Source organism: Anopheles coluzzii, chromosome 2 (genome assembly GCF_943734685.1).
Source record: "Anopheles coluzzii chromosome 2, AcolN3, whole genome shotgun sequence".
NCBI classification, from domain to species: Eukaryota; Metazoa; Arthropoda; class Insecta; order Diptera; family Culicidae; genus Anopheles; species Anopheles coluzzii.
In genome coordinates, this window is record NC_064670.1 from 96,326,736 (window position 1) to 96,344,461 (window position 17,726).

At 46.4% G+C, this 17,726-nt stretch overlaps 1 protein-coding gene across 4 annotated transcripts in view; it reads right to left on the bottom strand.

Moving 5' to 3' along the window:
* The window catches only part of LOC120948529 (fibrillin-2), a 101,947-nt gene that overhangs the window by 7,779 nt on the left and 76,442 nt on the right, over positions 1–17,726 (bottom strand). For 3 of the 4 annotated variants that reach the window (XM_040364962.2, XM_040364963.2, XM_040364960.2), the window contains 5 exons: positions 14,043–17,024; positions 13,120–13,629; positions 12,814–13,056; positions 12,617–12,756; positions 4,082–4,381 (listed from right to left, as the gene is read on the bottom strand). In XM_040364962.2, coding sequence (XP_040220896.2) covers positions 4,082–4,381; positions 12,617–12,756; positions 12,814–13,056; positions 13,120–13,629; positions 14,043–17,024 — 4,175 coding nt within the window. The remainder of the gene's footprint in view (positions 1–4,081; positions 4,382–12,616; positions 12,757–12,813; positions 13,057–13,119; positions 13,630–14,042; positions 17,025–17,726) is intronic. The other variant, XM_040364961.2, reaches the window with a different exon arrangement.

Here is a 17,726-nt window from a genome sequence, read left to right on the forward strand (position 1 = left end):
TCTACGCCATCAATGTGTGTGTGTGTGTGTGTCGTTACAGAATTTTTGGTGACTGTTGAAGTCTGTTGGTGAACAAACTCATCGTCACACTGTCACCGGCGCCAGTATTAAACGGGATGATCCTGCAATTCGGTTTACTTTCTCGTTAACTGCCTGCTGGGTGCAGTTGTGAGTTTTTTCTTCTTCTATTTTAAAAGATACCGCGATGACTGAACTTATCGTTAAGAAGTGTAATGAAAGTGCTGTAACCAAACGCACACTTTACAGAAGTATAGAAAACAATCTTTCTCAGTCGAGAGCAGTTAAGTTTGTGAACTGACAATAACATTTCTGCGTGTTGGATGTATTCTATGGAGAAAATGTTAGGCGATAGCATACTGAAAGGATCTTTTAAAAAAAGACCTCAGCATGGTACTTCATTTTAAAATAGGCTGCAAGATGTTTTATCCCATTCTTGCTTAAATGATCTTTTTTAAAACCGCTACCTTGCTAGGTCAGTATGACGTACTCAACCGTAAGCAGACTACCAAAGGAAGAAAGGTATAAAGATCAGTGCTGCAAAATGTCATGAGTATCACGAGATTTTCACCAACGAAAACAATGAACATATCCGTGGTAGCTTGATTCTCATTGCTGATACTCAATAAAAGTCCGTTATGACATGCCGAACGCGACATGCGAATTCTTGAGCCCAACGCAATACTCTGACTGACAGATTTAGCTGCTGGCGCAAGCATAATCATGTTTTTTTTTCTGGCTGTGAACAGTGATGCCAAATGCTACTGTTTCAGTCACCAACACTCATGACTGAAACGAAGCTCAAATCAGATCACGTACACAAGTGAGATGATCAGTGACGAAACTCAAACAGTTGGAGAATCAATCTCATTCTTGGTGACATTTTGATTAGCACCCAACTCTTGGTCACTCACTTGGTCACGACGGCGATAATCACGACATTTTAGGAATATACTCGGTGCGTGGGCTCTAACAATACAATGAGAATGCTTTCTCCCTCTATCTGTTTTGATTATCTGTTGGGTCAATCTGAGCGAGAAAACATGCCCATTTTGTTTCTTGGAACCACTCCAAGCACCAAGTCACCAAGCATGTGATGGTCGCATCAAATGTTTGAGTCTCACCTCTGATCATCACAGTAGAGCTGGTGACGCTGACATGATTTTGTTTCAGCTGGAATTTGTCATGACTATGTCAGTGGCATTTTGCAAGACTGAGCAAACACAAAAAAAGTCGTGACATAGTGGCTGACCAAGCGATGGTTGAAGCGATGAACATGTCATGAGCATGTATTGGTCACACCAACCGTTTTGAGTATTACCTCTGTTTATCACAATTGAGTACGTGACGCTGATATGGATTTTGTTTCAATCAGATGTTTTACGACATTGACATTTTGCAGCACTGCTTGAAAGCGTTAATCGCAGATTTACCCGAATTGTCATTCGGAGCCTCTTGGGGCAATCAGGTGCTTCTCTTTCTCCATATGAAGTTCGGTGTCGTATGCTTGGCTCAATGGCCCTACACGTCGCTCTGCTTCTCAAGCTGCTTTGCTTATTAGTGGTTTGCTTTAGAACGAGATTGATTGCCCTTCATTGCCGTATTTCAGGCAATTTCCTTTCAAAGCACAGTTGTTTGGTGTCCAAACCAAAGGATGCAGTTAAGGAATGCGTACAGTGCAATATACACACACAAAAAACAAAAACCTTTGAAAATAATTTCCAAACTTGTAGCTTATTATTTACACAGCTACATTGTGAAGCAAAACATAAACACTCCAAAGAGTTTATTCATTACAGCGCTAACTTTCGAGCGCCCACCAACAGCTAATCAGCCAGCGCGCTCGGGTTGCACTCATTTTACCCAGTTTGCAGTTTTGCCCTTATCGAACCAACCACCCAATCATCGACAGCAGCAGACCCAGCTTTCGTGTACTTTCGGTTATAAAGTGTAAGCAGTTTTTCCTCCGCTTTTCGGCTTGCTTTGGGTGAGAAAATGCAGCACACTTTTTGCCTTCCCATTTCACTCTGTTGGCCAAATACCCTTTCATTTTTTTGTCGTTGCTTCCCCCAATCGACATTTGACTGGGATGACAGCGCGTTTGTTTGTGTGTGTCTGTGTAAGAGTTTACACCAAATACTACAACCGAGTGTAGATAAAGTGCACAAGTTCCAGTGAACGACATGACACCTCTTCCTCCTCTTTCAGCAGTTCTTTCCGCACTGTACCATTTTGCAAACATTTTCTAAATAATCGCTGAAAGAGCTCGAGGGAAGATTTTTGCTTCGTTCATCCTGTGCATCGTTTTTTTGTTGGCAAGCAATTTCATTTTACAACTCCTCCTTGCCTTTCCCCTCCCTGAGAGTCGTTTCGAAAGAATTTTTAATTAGCCTCCACACTGTGTACGCAAGCGACGGTACATGACGCAACTGCCCGAATGGAGGGAAGGATTTGAGGATGTACCGTTTGAATTTATCATGAGTCAAACTTTCGAGTCCAGCATCAGCATCCAAACACCGTCAGCGCAAGGGTACAAGCCGCTTTTGCACTGATAGCGGGACAGCAGTTTTCGGGAAAAATGCTCAAACCTTCAACACTGTCCAGCAAAAAAAAGGGAGTAAATAAGGCTAGCAAAGCGGGAGCCAAGGGTGGAAAAGGAGACTAAGCTTTATGATTGGAACTAAATCAAATTTTTCGAAACTACCCTGTTTCTCCGTTCACCAGGCATCCCGGTTCTTTGTCCATGTAATGAAACGTTTTTTTTTGCTGCCAAATTAGGACGAAACATTTTCGGGGAAGAGCAAAATGGTGGGTAAAAAGTTCACCAAGCAACCGGTCGATAATGGTTGAAGCAAATGGTATAAATTTGGTTGTTTACAGGTAGCATTTAATGAATTATCAATTACCGGCCCAAACTGAAAGCGTCTTGCCCACCAAACGGGCAACGCGTTTGCCCGTGAGCCAACAATCGCCGCGTTTCAGTGTAAAATGATTGCTTATGCATAAATAAACGTTACAGGCAATGGAGCAGTTTGAAGAAGAACTTATTGGTGTAATATTTTTTTAAATAAGTCCGGTTGATGAACTAAATATTTTCTAGATTTTGTTTACTTTTCGAAATGTATATGTATGTCTGTTTTAAAACTCAATCTCCAACATTCTATTCAAACAATTAAACATTGACGAACGTGTTTTGTAACACTTCAAATAGTCTTTAAAAGCCCTTTAAAGACTGTTTTGATTTACACATTGCATACATTCAGGCGTATTTGAAAAAAATATGCAAAACAAACAAGGAAAATGCAGTCTTTCTGGCAGCTGTAAATAAAGTAGTTGCTGCATAACAACAGGCTTCGTAGCAAGTAATGTAAGGGATTGAGCAGTATTTTTCAATTGTAGCTATGTTGAATGTAACAACCGATTTGTAAATAAGGATAAGGTTTGCAAGCAATTTGTAAACAATGATAAGTTGCGAAAAAATATGTTCAAAATACAACAAAGAACAAAACTCTAAAACAACTCTGACAGTTGATAGGAATAAAAACAAATACGCCCCTTGTTTGAAAAGTCTAAAGAAATAGAAAACAACAAAAATACAATAGAATAAAAAAACAACACCAAAAAGATAGAGGAACGCTTCCACTCGAGTGCAAATCAACCGTCAAACAATGCAAAACTAACATAGTTCACTGAAAAACAACACACCAAAAAGCAACTGAAACACAACAAGTTAAGGACAACAGCAAAAACATCTATTCCAGCTTATCAGCGTACGCAACGCGAAGAGTGGTGGGTGAGCAAAACAACAACAAAAAACAGCCAAATAATCATAACACAAAAGTTCCCAACAACAGAAGAGAAGTGCAAGCAGAAAAAAAAACCAACAGACAAACGAGTCAAAACAGAGCGAAACGACAGACAAACAAACAAATTGCAAATTAAAAAAAAAAAAAGAAAAAGTTTTAAAAACACACAGCCACACAAAAGTAAAGCAAAACGCCACACATGGAAACAGCAACAAACGACAGCAAAGCCCTGTGAACGTTGCCAATCGCTCGCCTACCGGCTTTGGCGGTGAGATTTGATTCAATCTGTGCTGCGTGGCGGACAGGCCCGGCTCGACCGACTCGACGAACGACGAACGCCACTGGTTCCGGGACAATCGATGGTCGTACTGCTGCTGCTGTTGTCGATTCTGCTGAGGGTCCTGTTCATGGCGACCCCCCTGATGGTGTGCGTGCTGACGGTGCTGATGATGAAGCAGCGGCTGGTGGCTGTGGTATTCGATATGTTGCGATTGCTGGTGCCACTGTCGCTCCAGCAGCTGTTGTTGTCGATGATGATGATGGTGATGTTGATGACGCTGCAAAAGTGAAACAAATGAGCCGTTCGAATAAAATCCCCATTTACGCAACAATAGAGGGAGCGGCCAACGAAGCGCACAAACAAAAAAATAAAACGACAGTTGGACGCAGGTTGGGTAAAACGTGGTGGCCAGCGCAACCAAACGCTGCTGCTGCTGATCGCTAACTGTTTCGATGTCGATCGGAAAATGTCACATTGTCACCGTGTGTCCTGCAGCTTTGCGCTGTTTGTGTGAGTGTGTGTGTGTGTGTGTGTGTGTGTGTGTGTGTGTGTGTGTGTGTGCTTTTATGTGTCCTCGTACCAGTTCCAGCTAACAAATGGATGCACACGAATCGATGCTGACAATGGGAATTGAAGCCGGAAAATTGATTGATTGTGCCATTAAATTGTATGCAGCCGTAACGCACGATACAATTTACCGGCACGTGGACTCTCTGCCATTTTTTACCCCTTTCTGCCATTGCTGGTGAGGCACTTTTCCCGATAAGGGGTTTCGGTTTTTGCTGTTGCTGTCATTCGCATCTAATAACCGCAAAGCCCCGAAAGACCACAGCACAGCATTCTGCACAGCAGGTGCCGAGTGTCACTTCAACAGCGACCAAAAAACCCACACAGCGAGCGAGCTCAGATGGTCGCGTGATAATTTCCCATGCAAAACGCTGTGGCTGCTGCGTAGTGAGATGATTTCCCGGAAGAGATTTTCTTTTCCCTTTCGGCACTAACGCATGTGTTTTTAATTAATTTTCTTCTCCACCTCGGCCAGCAGGTCGCGCCGCGCCCGCACCAGCCGAGTGAAATTGTTGCGACGGGATTCAAATCTCAACGGGGTGTGTGTAATTTTCAGCAGAGGACAACCGTTACACACACCGCTTTATTATCGCTTCAATTGCTATTGCTGCAGTGGTAGTGCAGTTTGCAGTGCAGCGGAGGGAAGTAAAGGTGTTGCACGGTAAATTATAATGATCGTAGGGCCCCATTTATCATCGCCCGGTGGCAATCGCGCGCGGGATTGATTCCAATTGTTCATAATTGATGATAATGCTACCCTTTTCCGATATGGGTGGCACTGTTTTTATATAAACGGTCAGCCGGCATACCGAGACCATACGGAGCTGTGCTTACGAACATACCAATCAGGATACGTACGATAGCTGTGCATTTCCGCAGCGGATTGAAACAGGATCCGTACGTTTATGCAATTACCAATAGGGCATAGATTAGCTGGTCGCTTTAGACAAATGCATCCGGTTTTTATTAAAATTATTTGCTGGTGAGAGTGGTGTGTTATTGTTTAATGATGCGATAGAATTCCTGCTGTGGTGTACATAATTTACATGCATTTATCACTATTCCAGCATTCTTTTGATGGCAGCTACTAACAGTGTGCTAAAACTGCTTAGTTTAGCATCTTTCATTTTTGGGATATTATTAAATATTAATAAAAAAAATAAACCAGACTAAAACTGCTGCAAAACAGAGGAATAATCGCAACCTGAAGGTCAAAGTTGTCCACCTAACGATTGATTTTAGTTTTAGCTGAACATTATTGAACCAAGTTTGGTTGAAGGGGTTGCACGGGTTGATTATATATCAATGTAAAATAAATGTATAAACTAATCGAAAAGATGCTTCCAAACCCAAAATTTGGAACATCGAATCTTTTGAAGGCATTGCTATTTTCAGTTGTTTTTTTAAATATTTAGTTTAACATTTGCTGGCTGAAATTATTTCAACACGCCAAACTTGCCTCAGGTTTCAAGTCTTGATTATTTCACCCTGAAAAAATGCTCCCGTTCACATTAGCTCTCTCTTCTGAAGTGAACTCTTCTTTTCACCCTTTAGTATCCCATACCAAGTGATGTAAATCTGATCCATCGAACGAAGGCCTGTGTAGGAACGAGGTCAAATATCAGCCAAAAATGGTTTAGTCTTTCAGGATGCCATTTCACAGCAGAAAGACCTTGAAAATTCATCTAACTTTCAAATAATTCGTAGTACTAGAGAACGTATATTTCTTCTAACATCATGAACCAACTAACAATTTTCGTATGAAGATTGTTAGTTCGGACCGAATAGATAAGATCCGATAAGATCGGACCGATTCATCATTATAATCCCCTTTAAAGACCGGGGGACATTGTCCGCACTGGCTAGTGTAATATCGATTTGCACTAACGCATCTGGCGGCGGCTGACCGAAGCATTTTGCCAAACAATTTGTAGCCGTTCCAGAAAATAAGTTATTTTTCCATGGTTGTTACTTAAACTGGACTGGAAAAGCTTTATAATTAATAGGTGAATTTGTTGGGTAAGTATTTCAGCCATTTTCGCATCGAAAAACCATGAAATAACTACTTAAATTTGAGATCCGGCACGATCATTCCCCCGACGACCGAAAAAAGCTTCCACCAGCCGCCGCCAGATGTGCTAGTAAACATCGAAATTACACTAGCGAGTACGGACAATGTCCCCTGGCCTTAATATTTGAATCGAAAAGGGCTTTCAGATGTCAAACGGCCTATTGTAAACTTTTGGCTACATGTCAAATTGTTCTACATTACAGGACCTCGTTCCTACACAGTCCTTGGGGTTCGCCACGGAAGATTGGCTAGTGTTGACAGATGGTTAATATGTCTGCTTCGTTGCTTGCAAGTTAACTAAACTACGATCGAATTATTCTTCTGAAGCACAAGTGCCTGGTCAGAAAAGGTTTAACACAGTTTGAAACGATATTTACGATGTGGATGTGAGAAATACTAAACAATCATGAATATTTCCGTTGACAAGCTCAATATTGTTTGCTTTAGGGACTATACCGGTGGATCAGTTTCATCGATTTTTACATACATTTAGGCGCTCCTTTTTACTGATAGTTTTGCATCGTAAAATAGGAAACAGTTCAAATATAAAACTGAAAAGCTCGTGTGCCCTCAACAATACTTCTTTCCCAATTTCCCTATCCTATTAGAAACTGGCGCACCATGAAGCTGGACACAAATCCACCCAGCTCACCCAACTCATCGTCACCCACATTGCGAAACGTCCATTGCTAATGCTACCGCTAATCACCGTATAATGCACATGTGACGTGCCGAACTGCACGTCCAAACAGTACTCCAGCCCACCCCATGCTATGTTGACGCTATAAACAGATTGATGATGGTGATGACGCGCGTTAGGGGGGGGTTGGACTGTATAATTGTTTATGTTTTGGAATTAATTACGGCCATAATAATCAATATCAAACGCCAACTCGGGACCACCCTGCTGTGCGTTATGCCACTGACAGATGGAAACCGGATACGTTCGCTATTGGATCGATTAAATTATGATCCCATTCGGTGAAGCATTTCAGCATTTCCCCCACACGAAATGATGTCCGGTGCTGAAAGCGGTGGATGACGTTTGCTAAAAGTGAGCCATATTTTGCATAGTCACAGCACACCGAACTGGGTACGGACAGGGGGGGCTTTTTACAAGGCTCATCGATATTAAAGCATGAGCAGGCAAACAAAAACTGGATGCTTCCGGGTGTAGTTAAATCATTTAAAGCACTTCCTCAAAACGAAACATCCATTTAAAGCCGTTTAGTGGCTTGGGCATGCGAAGTGAGCTACAGACAGGTCGGCAGGCAGGCAGGCAGCAAGGGTCTATTGTGGGAAACTACTTCTCATGCTCATGTATTTTTTATTGATCTTTGGAGTGGGGGTACACAGCGAGCTAAGCAAGGGCCGGATGCTTCAGGTTAAGTGAATTTTGCTCGTCAAAATATCCTTCCGGGAAGAGTTTTCGAGTTCGGCCCGGGTTACAGTATCGTGCCTGTGATTGTTGTGGAGACCGTGAAGTGGGGCTTCTGCGAAAGTTTTTTTCTCCCATCTACAAACAGGGCACATGCATCATCAACTGATCAAAAGGTATGCAAACCAATTCCGTAGCTCTGTTATCATTATCAAGCAGAGGAAAATGTGAAGCAGGATAGGAACATAGGAACCTTTTTTCAAACAAATTTGTCTTTCAGTATCCTTTGATGAACAATGCTGTTTGTAGAGCGAAACAGATACCAGGCTTTGTTAGGAATGGTCGAACGATCTATCGATAGGACGGTGAAACCCTTCCCGTGAGCTTAGAGCAGGTTTGAAATATTTATAGCATTTGGAGTGAAAGCCACTCGCAAGCCCTCGCTAAACAGGGCAGCTAAGCTCGCATGCCGACAGAATAATATATCGTCCATTTTAAAATCCCCTTCGTAAACGTAAATCGGTGCGCCGTTCGCTGCAAATCCTGCTGTGAGTGAGTTATTATTTTCCTTTCACCCCTGTGAGTGTTGGCGCTGTTAGCCTCCCCGTGCCTTCGTAACTGGCTGACCAGTAGTATACAAAAACCTCAGATAATCCCGGTTTTTCCCCCTAGGTGGATGCTCCCTGTCGATTGCATATAGTGTCAAACGGGAGCACAAACAGAAGCTTCTGAAGAATTGGGTTTGGATGTGTCAAGCTCACCCTCGAATGGCAATCCTTCCCAAACGATGTTTTGCCTTTCATCACAGGCAAAGGTACACAAGATTGCGATAGCCATTCATTTCAGTGAAACTTTTCATTCCTTTTTTTTGCACACACGACGACAGCAACAACAAAAAGAAATCGGGAAAAAATAAAATGCCTCATCGCCTAGTGACGGAAATCGAGCATTTTCTGCGTACGAAAAGTGTGATATGAATACAATCAGACACACCCATGTGATGAAGGACCGCATGGCTCCGCACCGGCGAGTCCTTACGAGATTGGTGATGAATACATGGTATGATTTTTTTGTGTTTGTAGACTGTTTAGAGCTACGAAAAACGGCTCACACAAACACACAGCCGCTCTCTATCTCCTCTTACCAGCACCAAGCTATAAATAGGTTTCAGAAAAATGCTACTGGCGTGCAGCAAGCGATCGGAATGATCTGCCCGCCTTGTGGACAATGTGCTGTGAATGGAAAGGAACGGAGACTGTAAAAAAAAAGTTTCATCACCAACACAACTCGTAATGCAGCGAACCACACCCGTTCGTTTGATGTCCAGTGTGCCAAACATGAGTTTACGCCATGTGCAAACCGGAAGTAGCAAACACACAAGAAGCAGATCGGTCAAAGAAACCATTGGAATGTGAGCCATCACCATCACCCGGCAACCGTTCAATCGGGAAGGAGCAACACACAAAAAACTGGGGACAAAAAACATATACACACACACCGCGCCTCTACAGCACCCCATACCAAATGCAAAGTGACCGGAGCGTGTGTGGAGCCCGCTTGACTCGAGCATATCTTTGACGAACTGCTGCGCATCGGTACCACTACGACAAAGCGGTTCCACGGCGATACGATGCGTCTATGGACTACATTGAAGCCTTGGAATGGTACGGAAAACATGGCGTGTGTGTGCGGAATGGCTGAGAAATGGAAAGAATTTCATACGCTGCATAGCTTTTGTGCAGTCAAAGCGATTGTGTCCCGTCCTATGGCGAACGAACGTCCCACGGTGGGACAATGGGGGCGCACATTGTGCATTCCTTCCAGTATGCATTTTTCTTTGACGAAGGCGAGTGAGTGATGGCCGTGTGCAAGCTACTGGGCAAGGCGTGCACGCGTCAAGAAAGCATCAATCGGAGCGCCAAACAAGCTATTAAAAATGGTCTTCCAGAAGGCGTAGAATGTTGCGACGGAAATTACATACTTTAAGGCGAAAGTGATACGGTTGGATGACGAAAAGTATGCAATCGGCACAACAAAACGTTCCCGGCACGATGGAATACATTTAGGCGTACACGCTTGGTTGTGAGATTTTTTGTTATGCTTCTTTGGAAAGTTAGTCGGCGCGATTGTGTGCGCAATGTTTTTGCCAACGTTCATAACACTTTAAGGAACATTACAAAAATTAAACAACAAAAATGCTTGCTACACCAGAAACCACACTGTGTCGAAAGCAAAGTATTAAACAGTTGCTGAAACAATTTCAAACATCATTCTCATACTCATAGGCTCCTAGCAAACCTACCCCCTACAGCAAACAACCGTTATGCAAGGTTCACACTGAATTGAAACATCTCCGTAAAGGCGATTTTGCAATACATTTCAGAACCAATCGATTTCGAGGTAGTGAAAGCGACCTCGATGCTGCTATCAAAGCCTATAGAATTACCTCATTGTCCTAGGGGCTCATCAGTAGCCGTGGGCACTTAATGGAAATCCAATGTCGGCCAATTTCGCGTTGATGAGAATTACAGAACATTGCATACTCTGCGCTATTCATTCGAAACAATGATGTGCGCTCACATCGTTCACAACAGGCTTGTCGATGCTATCGAGCTACGCAACAGCTGCACGGCACGATGGAAGCTTATTTTACCCTGCACAGCTGTACAATAATTATTTCATCTATTTGCTTATGCTCGTGCTGGATGGTTACAATATGAGAATTAGTGCTGTTAAACAATTTAACGCTGAGAGTAGAATCCTACACACACACGGGAGGGTTTCAATGATACGTGAGCTATATTTACAGATTGAGTTACTAATAAATTAATTTCACCTCCTGCAGTCAAGCATTCGCGGTCGAGAGTGTTGTATCGTGTTCACCAGCTAATAGGAAGTTCGAATTCCGGAACAGTCAGTTCAATATGAATAACACTTTTGTTACACTTAAGTACCTATATCTGTGCATTGTTTCTGCACTACTTTCGACCACATTATACAATAAACTAAATCATTCTCTAAACATTCCAAACAATCTGATTATTGCAACAGAATGCACACTTTTAGTTGCCTAGCAGCGAATTAAAGCACCCTTTTTTTGAGCTTTTGCAGCTGTACGCGCCAAAAAGTATGCAATCTGTACGACAAATCCATCTTGAATGCACCGCTCACTAGACAACTATCTTATTAATGGCTTTCTTAATGGATACTTTTGCTTCTTTTAGCCTTCCAAGAATAACTACTCAACCTCTAGCATCTGCTGACCTTTGGCCATAAATAGACACAAATATGTCCAATAAAAACGTGATACGATACAGTCGAAAAACAAGCACCCGAAAAAAACCCCAGCGCACCGGATGAAGAATGTCAAAGCCAAATGTATGCCGGCACCGCCTTCCCAACACCGTTTTTGTGAAGGAAACTGGCATGAGAATCACGGAAAGGTCTCGTCCATCAACCTCAATCTCTCCACGCATCCACCTTCACGTGCGGGTGCTGCTTCAGTATAGCGAATAATGGCCCTAACCGTATGGAATAATTTAATAATTGCTATGCCGCTGGGCACGCCGGCTACGATGAGGCTGTGTTTGCTGGTGCTGACCTGCCGTGATGCTACCAAGAACTCGCTGTCGTCCTAAGCTAAGTGACTGCTGCTGCTGCTGCTGTGACGGTGGCCGATGTTCCCTGACCCAATGGAAGATGTCGATAAAATATTCAACACCGCCGGAATCGCTCCCACTGCTGTGCGAACTGGTGCCCGCAGGCGTTTCCTCCTCACAGTCGAGCTCTTCCCAGCAGGAGCACGCCACCGTTGATCGATGATGGTCGAGGATGTGTATTAGGCGCGATCGATGTACTGGCTGGTTCGGTTTGCTATTGCGATGGTCCATGCGAACAAGCGGTCGATGGTAGTGGGCGGTGGTGTTGGTACGTTTGTAAGTAGCAGCGGCAGTGGTTGTGGTGAGGGTGGTATTAGCGTTTGTTGCGGACCGTTGCCAAGGAAGTCGACTCGAGGAAGCCACCACCGGAATGGTTGCTGCGCGGTAATCGTTCCGTAAGAGCAACCGGCCGTAACCGTTGGCGGTACGGTTGGCGAAGGTGGTCCCGGTCGGTCCCGCGGCAGATGAATGATTACCTTGACCCATTAGTGGCGTTATGAGCGCGGTCGCACCGGGTGCCCCCTGGCCGGTGCGGTTGCGACCGTGGTAATGGTGCTGATGTTCGTGGCGATAGTGATGATTGTTATGATACAACCGATGCGAGCCTACTGGCAGCAGCCCGCTCGGTTTCAGCTGTGCCTTTGGCTGCGGTGTTGGTGGTGGTGGTGGTTGTTGACGATGATAATGGGATGATAGTGGTAGCATTCGTGTATGGGGTGGTGAAGATGGTGGTGCAGGTGTAGCAAGTGGCAAGTACGCGCTCGTCTTATCGACCGAAGCGATGGGCGGCAGTCGGTGCCAAATCGTGTGTAATACAATGTGCAGTCTACTACTTACGGGATAGTTGTTGCCGTCCAGCCTGACGGGCGGTTTGCCCGGACAGATGAGGTACGATTCGTGGTTTTCCAGCCGGCTCATTTCCGCCGGCCGTCCTGCACCAAGGGGACGCCGCGGTTCCGGCGCCTCCACCGGAGCGGCTGCAAATGAAAAGCGTTAGAGGCGCTCGCGTGGATGCTACAAACCGCACAGCTTACCCTTAACAACGACGCGGAAGTTACAGTTGGCACTTAACCCATCGGCATCGGTGGCGATGTAGTTGACGTAGTGCGATCCCACACTCAACGGCTGACCCGGTGTGTTGGACTTGTAGAGCTGCTTGATCTCCGATTGCGACTCAAACTTGGGCTCCGTCCAGAACACTGAGCGGGACGGTTCGCCTCGCTCTAGCTGCACCTCGAACGACTCGGGACAGTGCACGACGGTAGGAGGTTTCCTTTCTGCAATGAAAACTATCATTAAAAAAAAGCTCCAAACTAATCTCACTTTCTCCTGAAACTCACCTCTTATTTTAATCACCACACGGCACACATCGTTCACATTGCCCGTCGGGCTGCGGGCACGGAAGGTGACGATGGTTTCACCGGCCGGCAGCTCCACCTCCAGCTGCTTGCCCCATGGTGGATGCGAGTCAACGTATTTGTGCCAGTCGACATTCGTCGTCGGCCGCTCCATACGCACCTTCATCGTGTACTGTCCGAGCGGTAGTACCTCGTGCACGTCCGGTGGACACTGGATGAACGGTTTGATTGCAATCGGTGCTACAGTTGTCGGTGTCGTCGTTGTTAGCTGTTTAGGTGGCACTACTGGAGAGTCCAGCGGTACACAGGCCAGATTGTCTCCCGGTACCCAGGTTTGCGCCAGACTGCAAACAGCAGTACGCCTTGCAGCTGGCTTAAAACCAGGCTTACAGTGCAGCACGCAGCGTTCGCTGGCAAAGATCTTGCCAGCCGTACAGGCAACCGGCAGGATGACTCCATTTTCCGGTCGGCTCAAGCGTGGACAGGCGAGCGCTGGTGTGAGACGAACAAAAAATATGAATTTAAAGCAAACATTCTATGTAAGGGATCAACCATTAATTACGTAACACCCAATAACAGACAATTTCTATTCCTTAACAGCGACAAAATATAACATTCATAATTCTGCAAACTCATTTTGAACTCAAAAAGGGACTAGAACTGGTCCTGCGACTGCTCATTGAACCATACCAGTTCTCCAATCTATCCATGAAACATACTAATTCTGGAATAGGTTCCGAACCTACAGCGGTTCTGAACCCATACCTGTTCTGAATCTTATCCCTGACACATACCAGTCCTGCAAACTAGTGTAGAACAAATCAATAACGCTAGACGATACTACCTCTTCCTCTTAAGAACGTTACGTAACTTATCGATGACCCGTCGAACGTGCGAATACTTACGAACACAAATGGACTCCCCTTCGTCCCACTCGCCCGTTCCGTTGCAGTGCCGCACGGACGGTCCGTGCAGCTTGAAGCCCTTCTTGCACGTCACGATACACTTCGACCGGTAGAACAGTTGCGTCTTGTGGCGCGATCGTGTACATCGTACCTCCGCATTCCTCGGCGCTTCAAACGGTTTGCAGTTATCCGTCAGCTTGGCACAGTGTTTGCGGTCCTGCGTCAGCTTAAACCCAACCGGACAAGCGCACCGACTGCCCCCGGCCGTATTGACACACTGTGCACCCGCTCCACAGCCACCATTGTCGATCGCACACTCATTAATGTCGAGACACTGCCCAAGATCGTTCCTCTCGTACCCCTCGTAACACTCGCACCGATAGGATCCTTCCAAATTCACGCACCGCTGCTGACAGTTGTGATCCTTTGCCTGCAGACACTCATTATGATCGATGCAGGACGCTTGGTTCGTTTTGTTCAGTGTGTACCCTTCCCGGCACGAGCACACTGGCTGTCCCCCCTTCAGGCTGCAGTAATGCTGACAGCCGCCATTCCTAAGCGCACACGGATTCGACACCTCACAAGCTTTCCCGTCCGCCATTAGAGTGTATCCCGGATGGCAACCGCACCGATAGCCACCGTCTCGATTCACGCACAGCTGGCTGCAGCCACCGTTCAGTACCGCACACTCATCCACATCACTGCACGTGGCCTGATCGTCCCCGAGCACCATACCCTCCGGACACCGACACTCGAAGCTTCCGTGCGTGTTCTCGCAGATATGCGAACAACCCGCGTTGAAGTTGTTGATACGACACTCGTCCACATCCACACAGCTCACGCCATCCACGTCCAACCGCAACCCGGACGGGCACGAACACACAAACCCGCCCTTGGTATTCACACAATCATGCGTACACGTTCTCAGCTCATCGCTGCACTCGTCCACATCGGAGCAGGTGCGATTGTTCGCTTCCAACCGATGGCCATCCTCACATCCACAGTGGTACGACCCGATCGTATTAATACAGCGATGCTCACAGTCACCCCGGTTAGGCAGCGTTTCACACTCATCCACATCCTCGCAGCTTAACCGGTTCCGTCCCAGCTTGAACCCTGCCGGACACTCACACTCGTACGCGCCGGGCACGTTCACGCAGTGGTGCGAACAGTCGTGTGTACCGTCATTACACTCATCCACATCACTGCACGTACGCTGATCATCCTGCAGACTGTAGCCGATCTCACACGCACACCGATGTCCGCCCGGGAGATTGATGCAGATGTTCGAACAGTTACCATTCTCCACAATACACTCGTCCACATCCTGACAGGCGTGACGATCATGCCGCAGCTCGTACCCATCCGGACACCTGCACTCGTACGACCCCGGACTATTCACACACTCATGCGAACATCCACCATTGCCCCGCGACGCACACTCATCCACATCGACGCACGTTTTCTGATGTTCCGAGTCGAGTTGGAAGCCCTTCGGACAGGAACAGCTCACCACCCCATACTCGTAGTGGCAGCCGTGCGAACAGCCACCATTGTTAAGCTCACACTCGTCCACAAAGTCGCACGTTCGATCGTCCTCCTGCAGAAACAGGCCCTTCGGACACGAACACTGATGGCCGCCGAGCAGATTGATGCACACGTGCGAACAGTTCCCGTTCCTTTCCTCGCACTCGTTCACATCCATACAGGTTCGGGCATTCTCCGCCAGCTTGTACCCTGCGTGGCACGTGCAGTAGTACGAACCGGCCGTATTGTGGCAGTTGTGATCACAACCACCACCGCGCGCATTCGCGCACTCATCCCGATCGACGCATGTGCGTCTATCCGACTCGACCAGCTCGTACCCTTCGTAGCAGCTACACCGATAGCCTCCCTCGTAGTTCAAACAGCTCTGCGAACAGCCACCATTGTCCGTCTCGCACTCGTTCACATCCTCACAGGTACGCCCATCTCCCCCCAGCACCATGCCAGCCGGACACAGGCACACCGTCTCACTGTCCTGATCGCACGTGTGTGAACAACCTCCATTGTTCACACCGCACAGGTTCGTCGTTTCGCACGTCTTGCCATCCTCCGCCAGCTCCATATCGTCCGGACAGTCGCAGTACGTTTCCCGATTGTAGAATGTGCAGATGTGCGAGCAGCCCCCATTATCCTTCCGACACAGGTCCATCTGCCGGCAGATACCGTACTCGTCCAGCTCCCGACCCTCGGGACACACGCACTTGTAGCTACCGTACGTGTTGCGACACTCAAGATCTCCACACACCCCATCCAGCTCGTTCGTTTCCCGCTCGCACTCGTTCACGTCATCGCACGTCTTGCCATCGGCTGACAGCGTTAACCCTGCCGGACAGGCACACCTGTACGACCCGGGCGTATTGTGACACTCGTGGCTACAGTCATGCTGCCCCGGCATACACTCATCCCGCTCTTGGCAACTGTGCTGACCCTGCACATACCCCTCGGGACACTCGCACCGATAGTCGCTTTCCATCCTCAGACACCGGCCCGGTTCGCAGTGTCTTCGCTGATGCTTGTTGCAACCCTCCTCGGCGCGGCACGTCTTCTGATCCACCTCATCCAGCAGGTAGCCGTCCGGGCAGTGGCACCGGAAGCCTTCCACCTCGTCCACACACTCGTGCGAGCAGCGCGTTTTGTTCGGGTTTTCGTACAGATCTTGGCAAAAGTCACGCACGCACGTGCGCCGATCGTTATTCAGATGGAACGCATCCGGACAGCGACACTCGAACGAACCGACCGTGTTGTGACACTCGTGCGAACACGCCGATCCACCCTCGCCCGAGTCGTCGTCGTCGCTCGCAGCACATTCGTCCACATCCTGGCAGTGTTTGTCGTCGTCGGCCAGCTCGTACCCAGCCGGACAGGTGCACTGGTAGCCTCCGAACGCGTTCTGGCAGTAGTCGCACCCGTGTTCCTGTTCCTCGCACTCGTTGATATCTGTTGGAGAGTGTAATGTGTACCAGTGTGGTGGTTTTTAAATAATTCAACTACATCGGACTGAGTGGACACTATCAAACTATTATTATTGGCTTAATAGCTCTTCAAAGTTATTGGATTTGACCATTTTGTCTAGTATTTTAATAATAAAATAATAAAAAAGATAAGCTTTACTAATTTTGTAATGATAAAATACGTAATTGTTCATATCTTCAGGCATATGGTAAGGAAATCAAGGAGATATCTTGTACATTTATATCCTTTGTTATGAAAATGGGTAAAAACTCAGCCAATAGGTGTCCTTTACGACATGAAGAATCAGTGAGTTAACTTTTCAAAAATTGGTTATTGCTATCTGTAAAACACTGTGAAAATTGTCTAAAATCGAAAATTTTAGAAAAGGAATGAACAAATTGCTCTTTGGCATATAGCTATACAGTTATGTAACGTGTGTTGATGTTCCAATTTTCGAAATACATTGTTTTCAGCTTTCGCAGGAACGGACTGGCCCACCATGGCACTATTTTCCTGTTATATGTAAAAATACCTTATGACTGTTTGCGCACTCCAAATATTTGAATCGCTGCATCGCTGAATACGAATTTCCATTGAAAACTCTCCATTTTACCGAACCTTTTGAACCGAAACTTTACCTCGAAATTGAAAATACCCGGTTTTGTACTTGCTCTGATGTTACCCAAT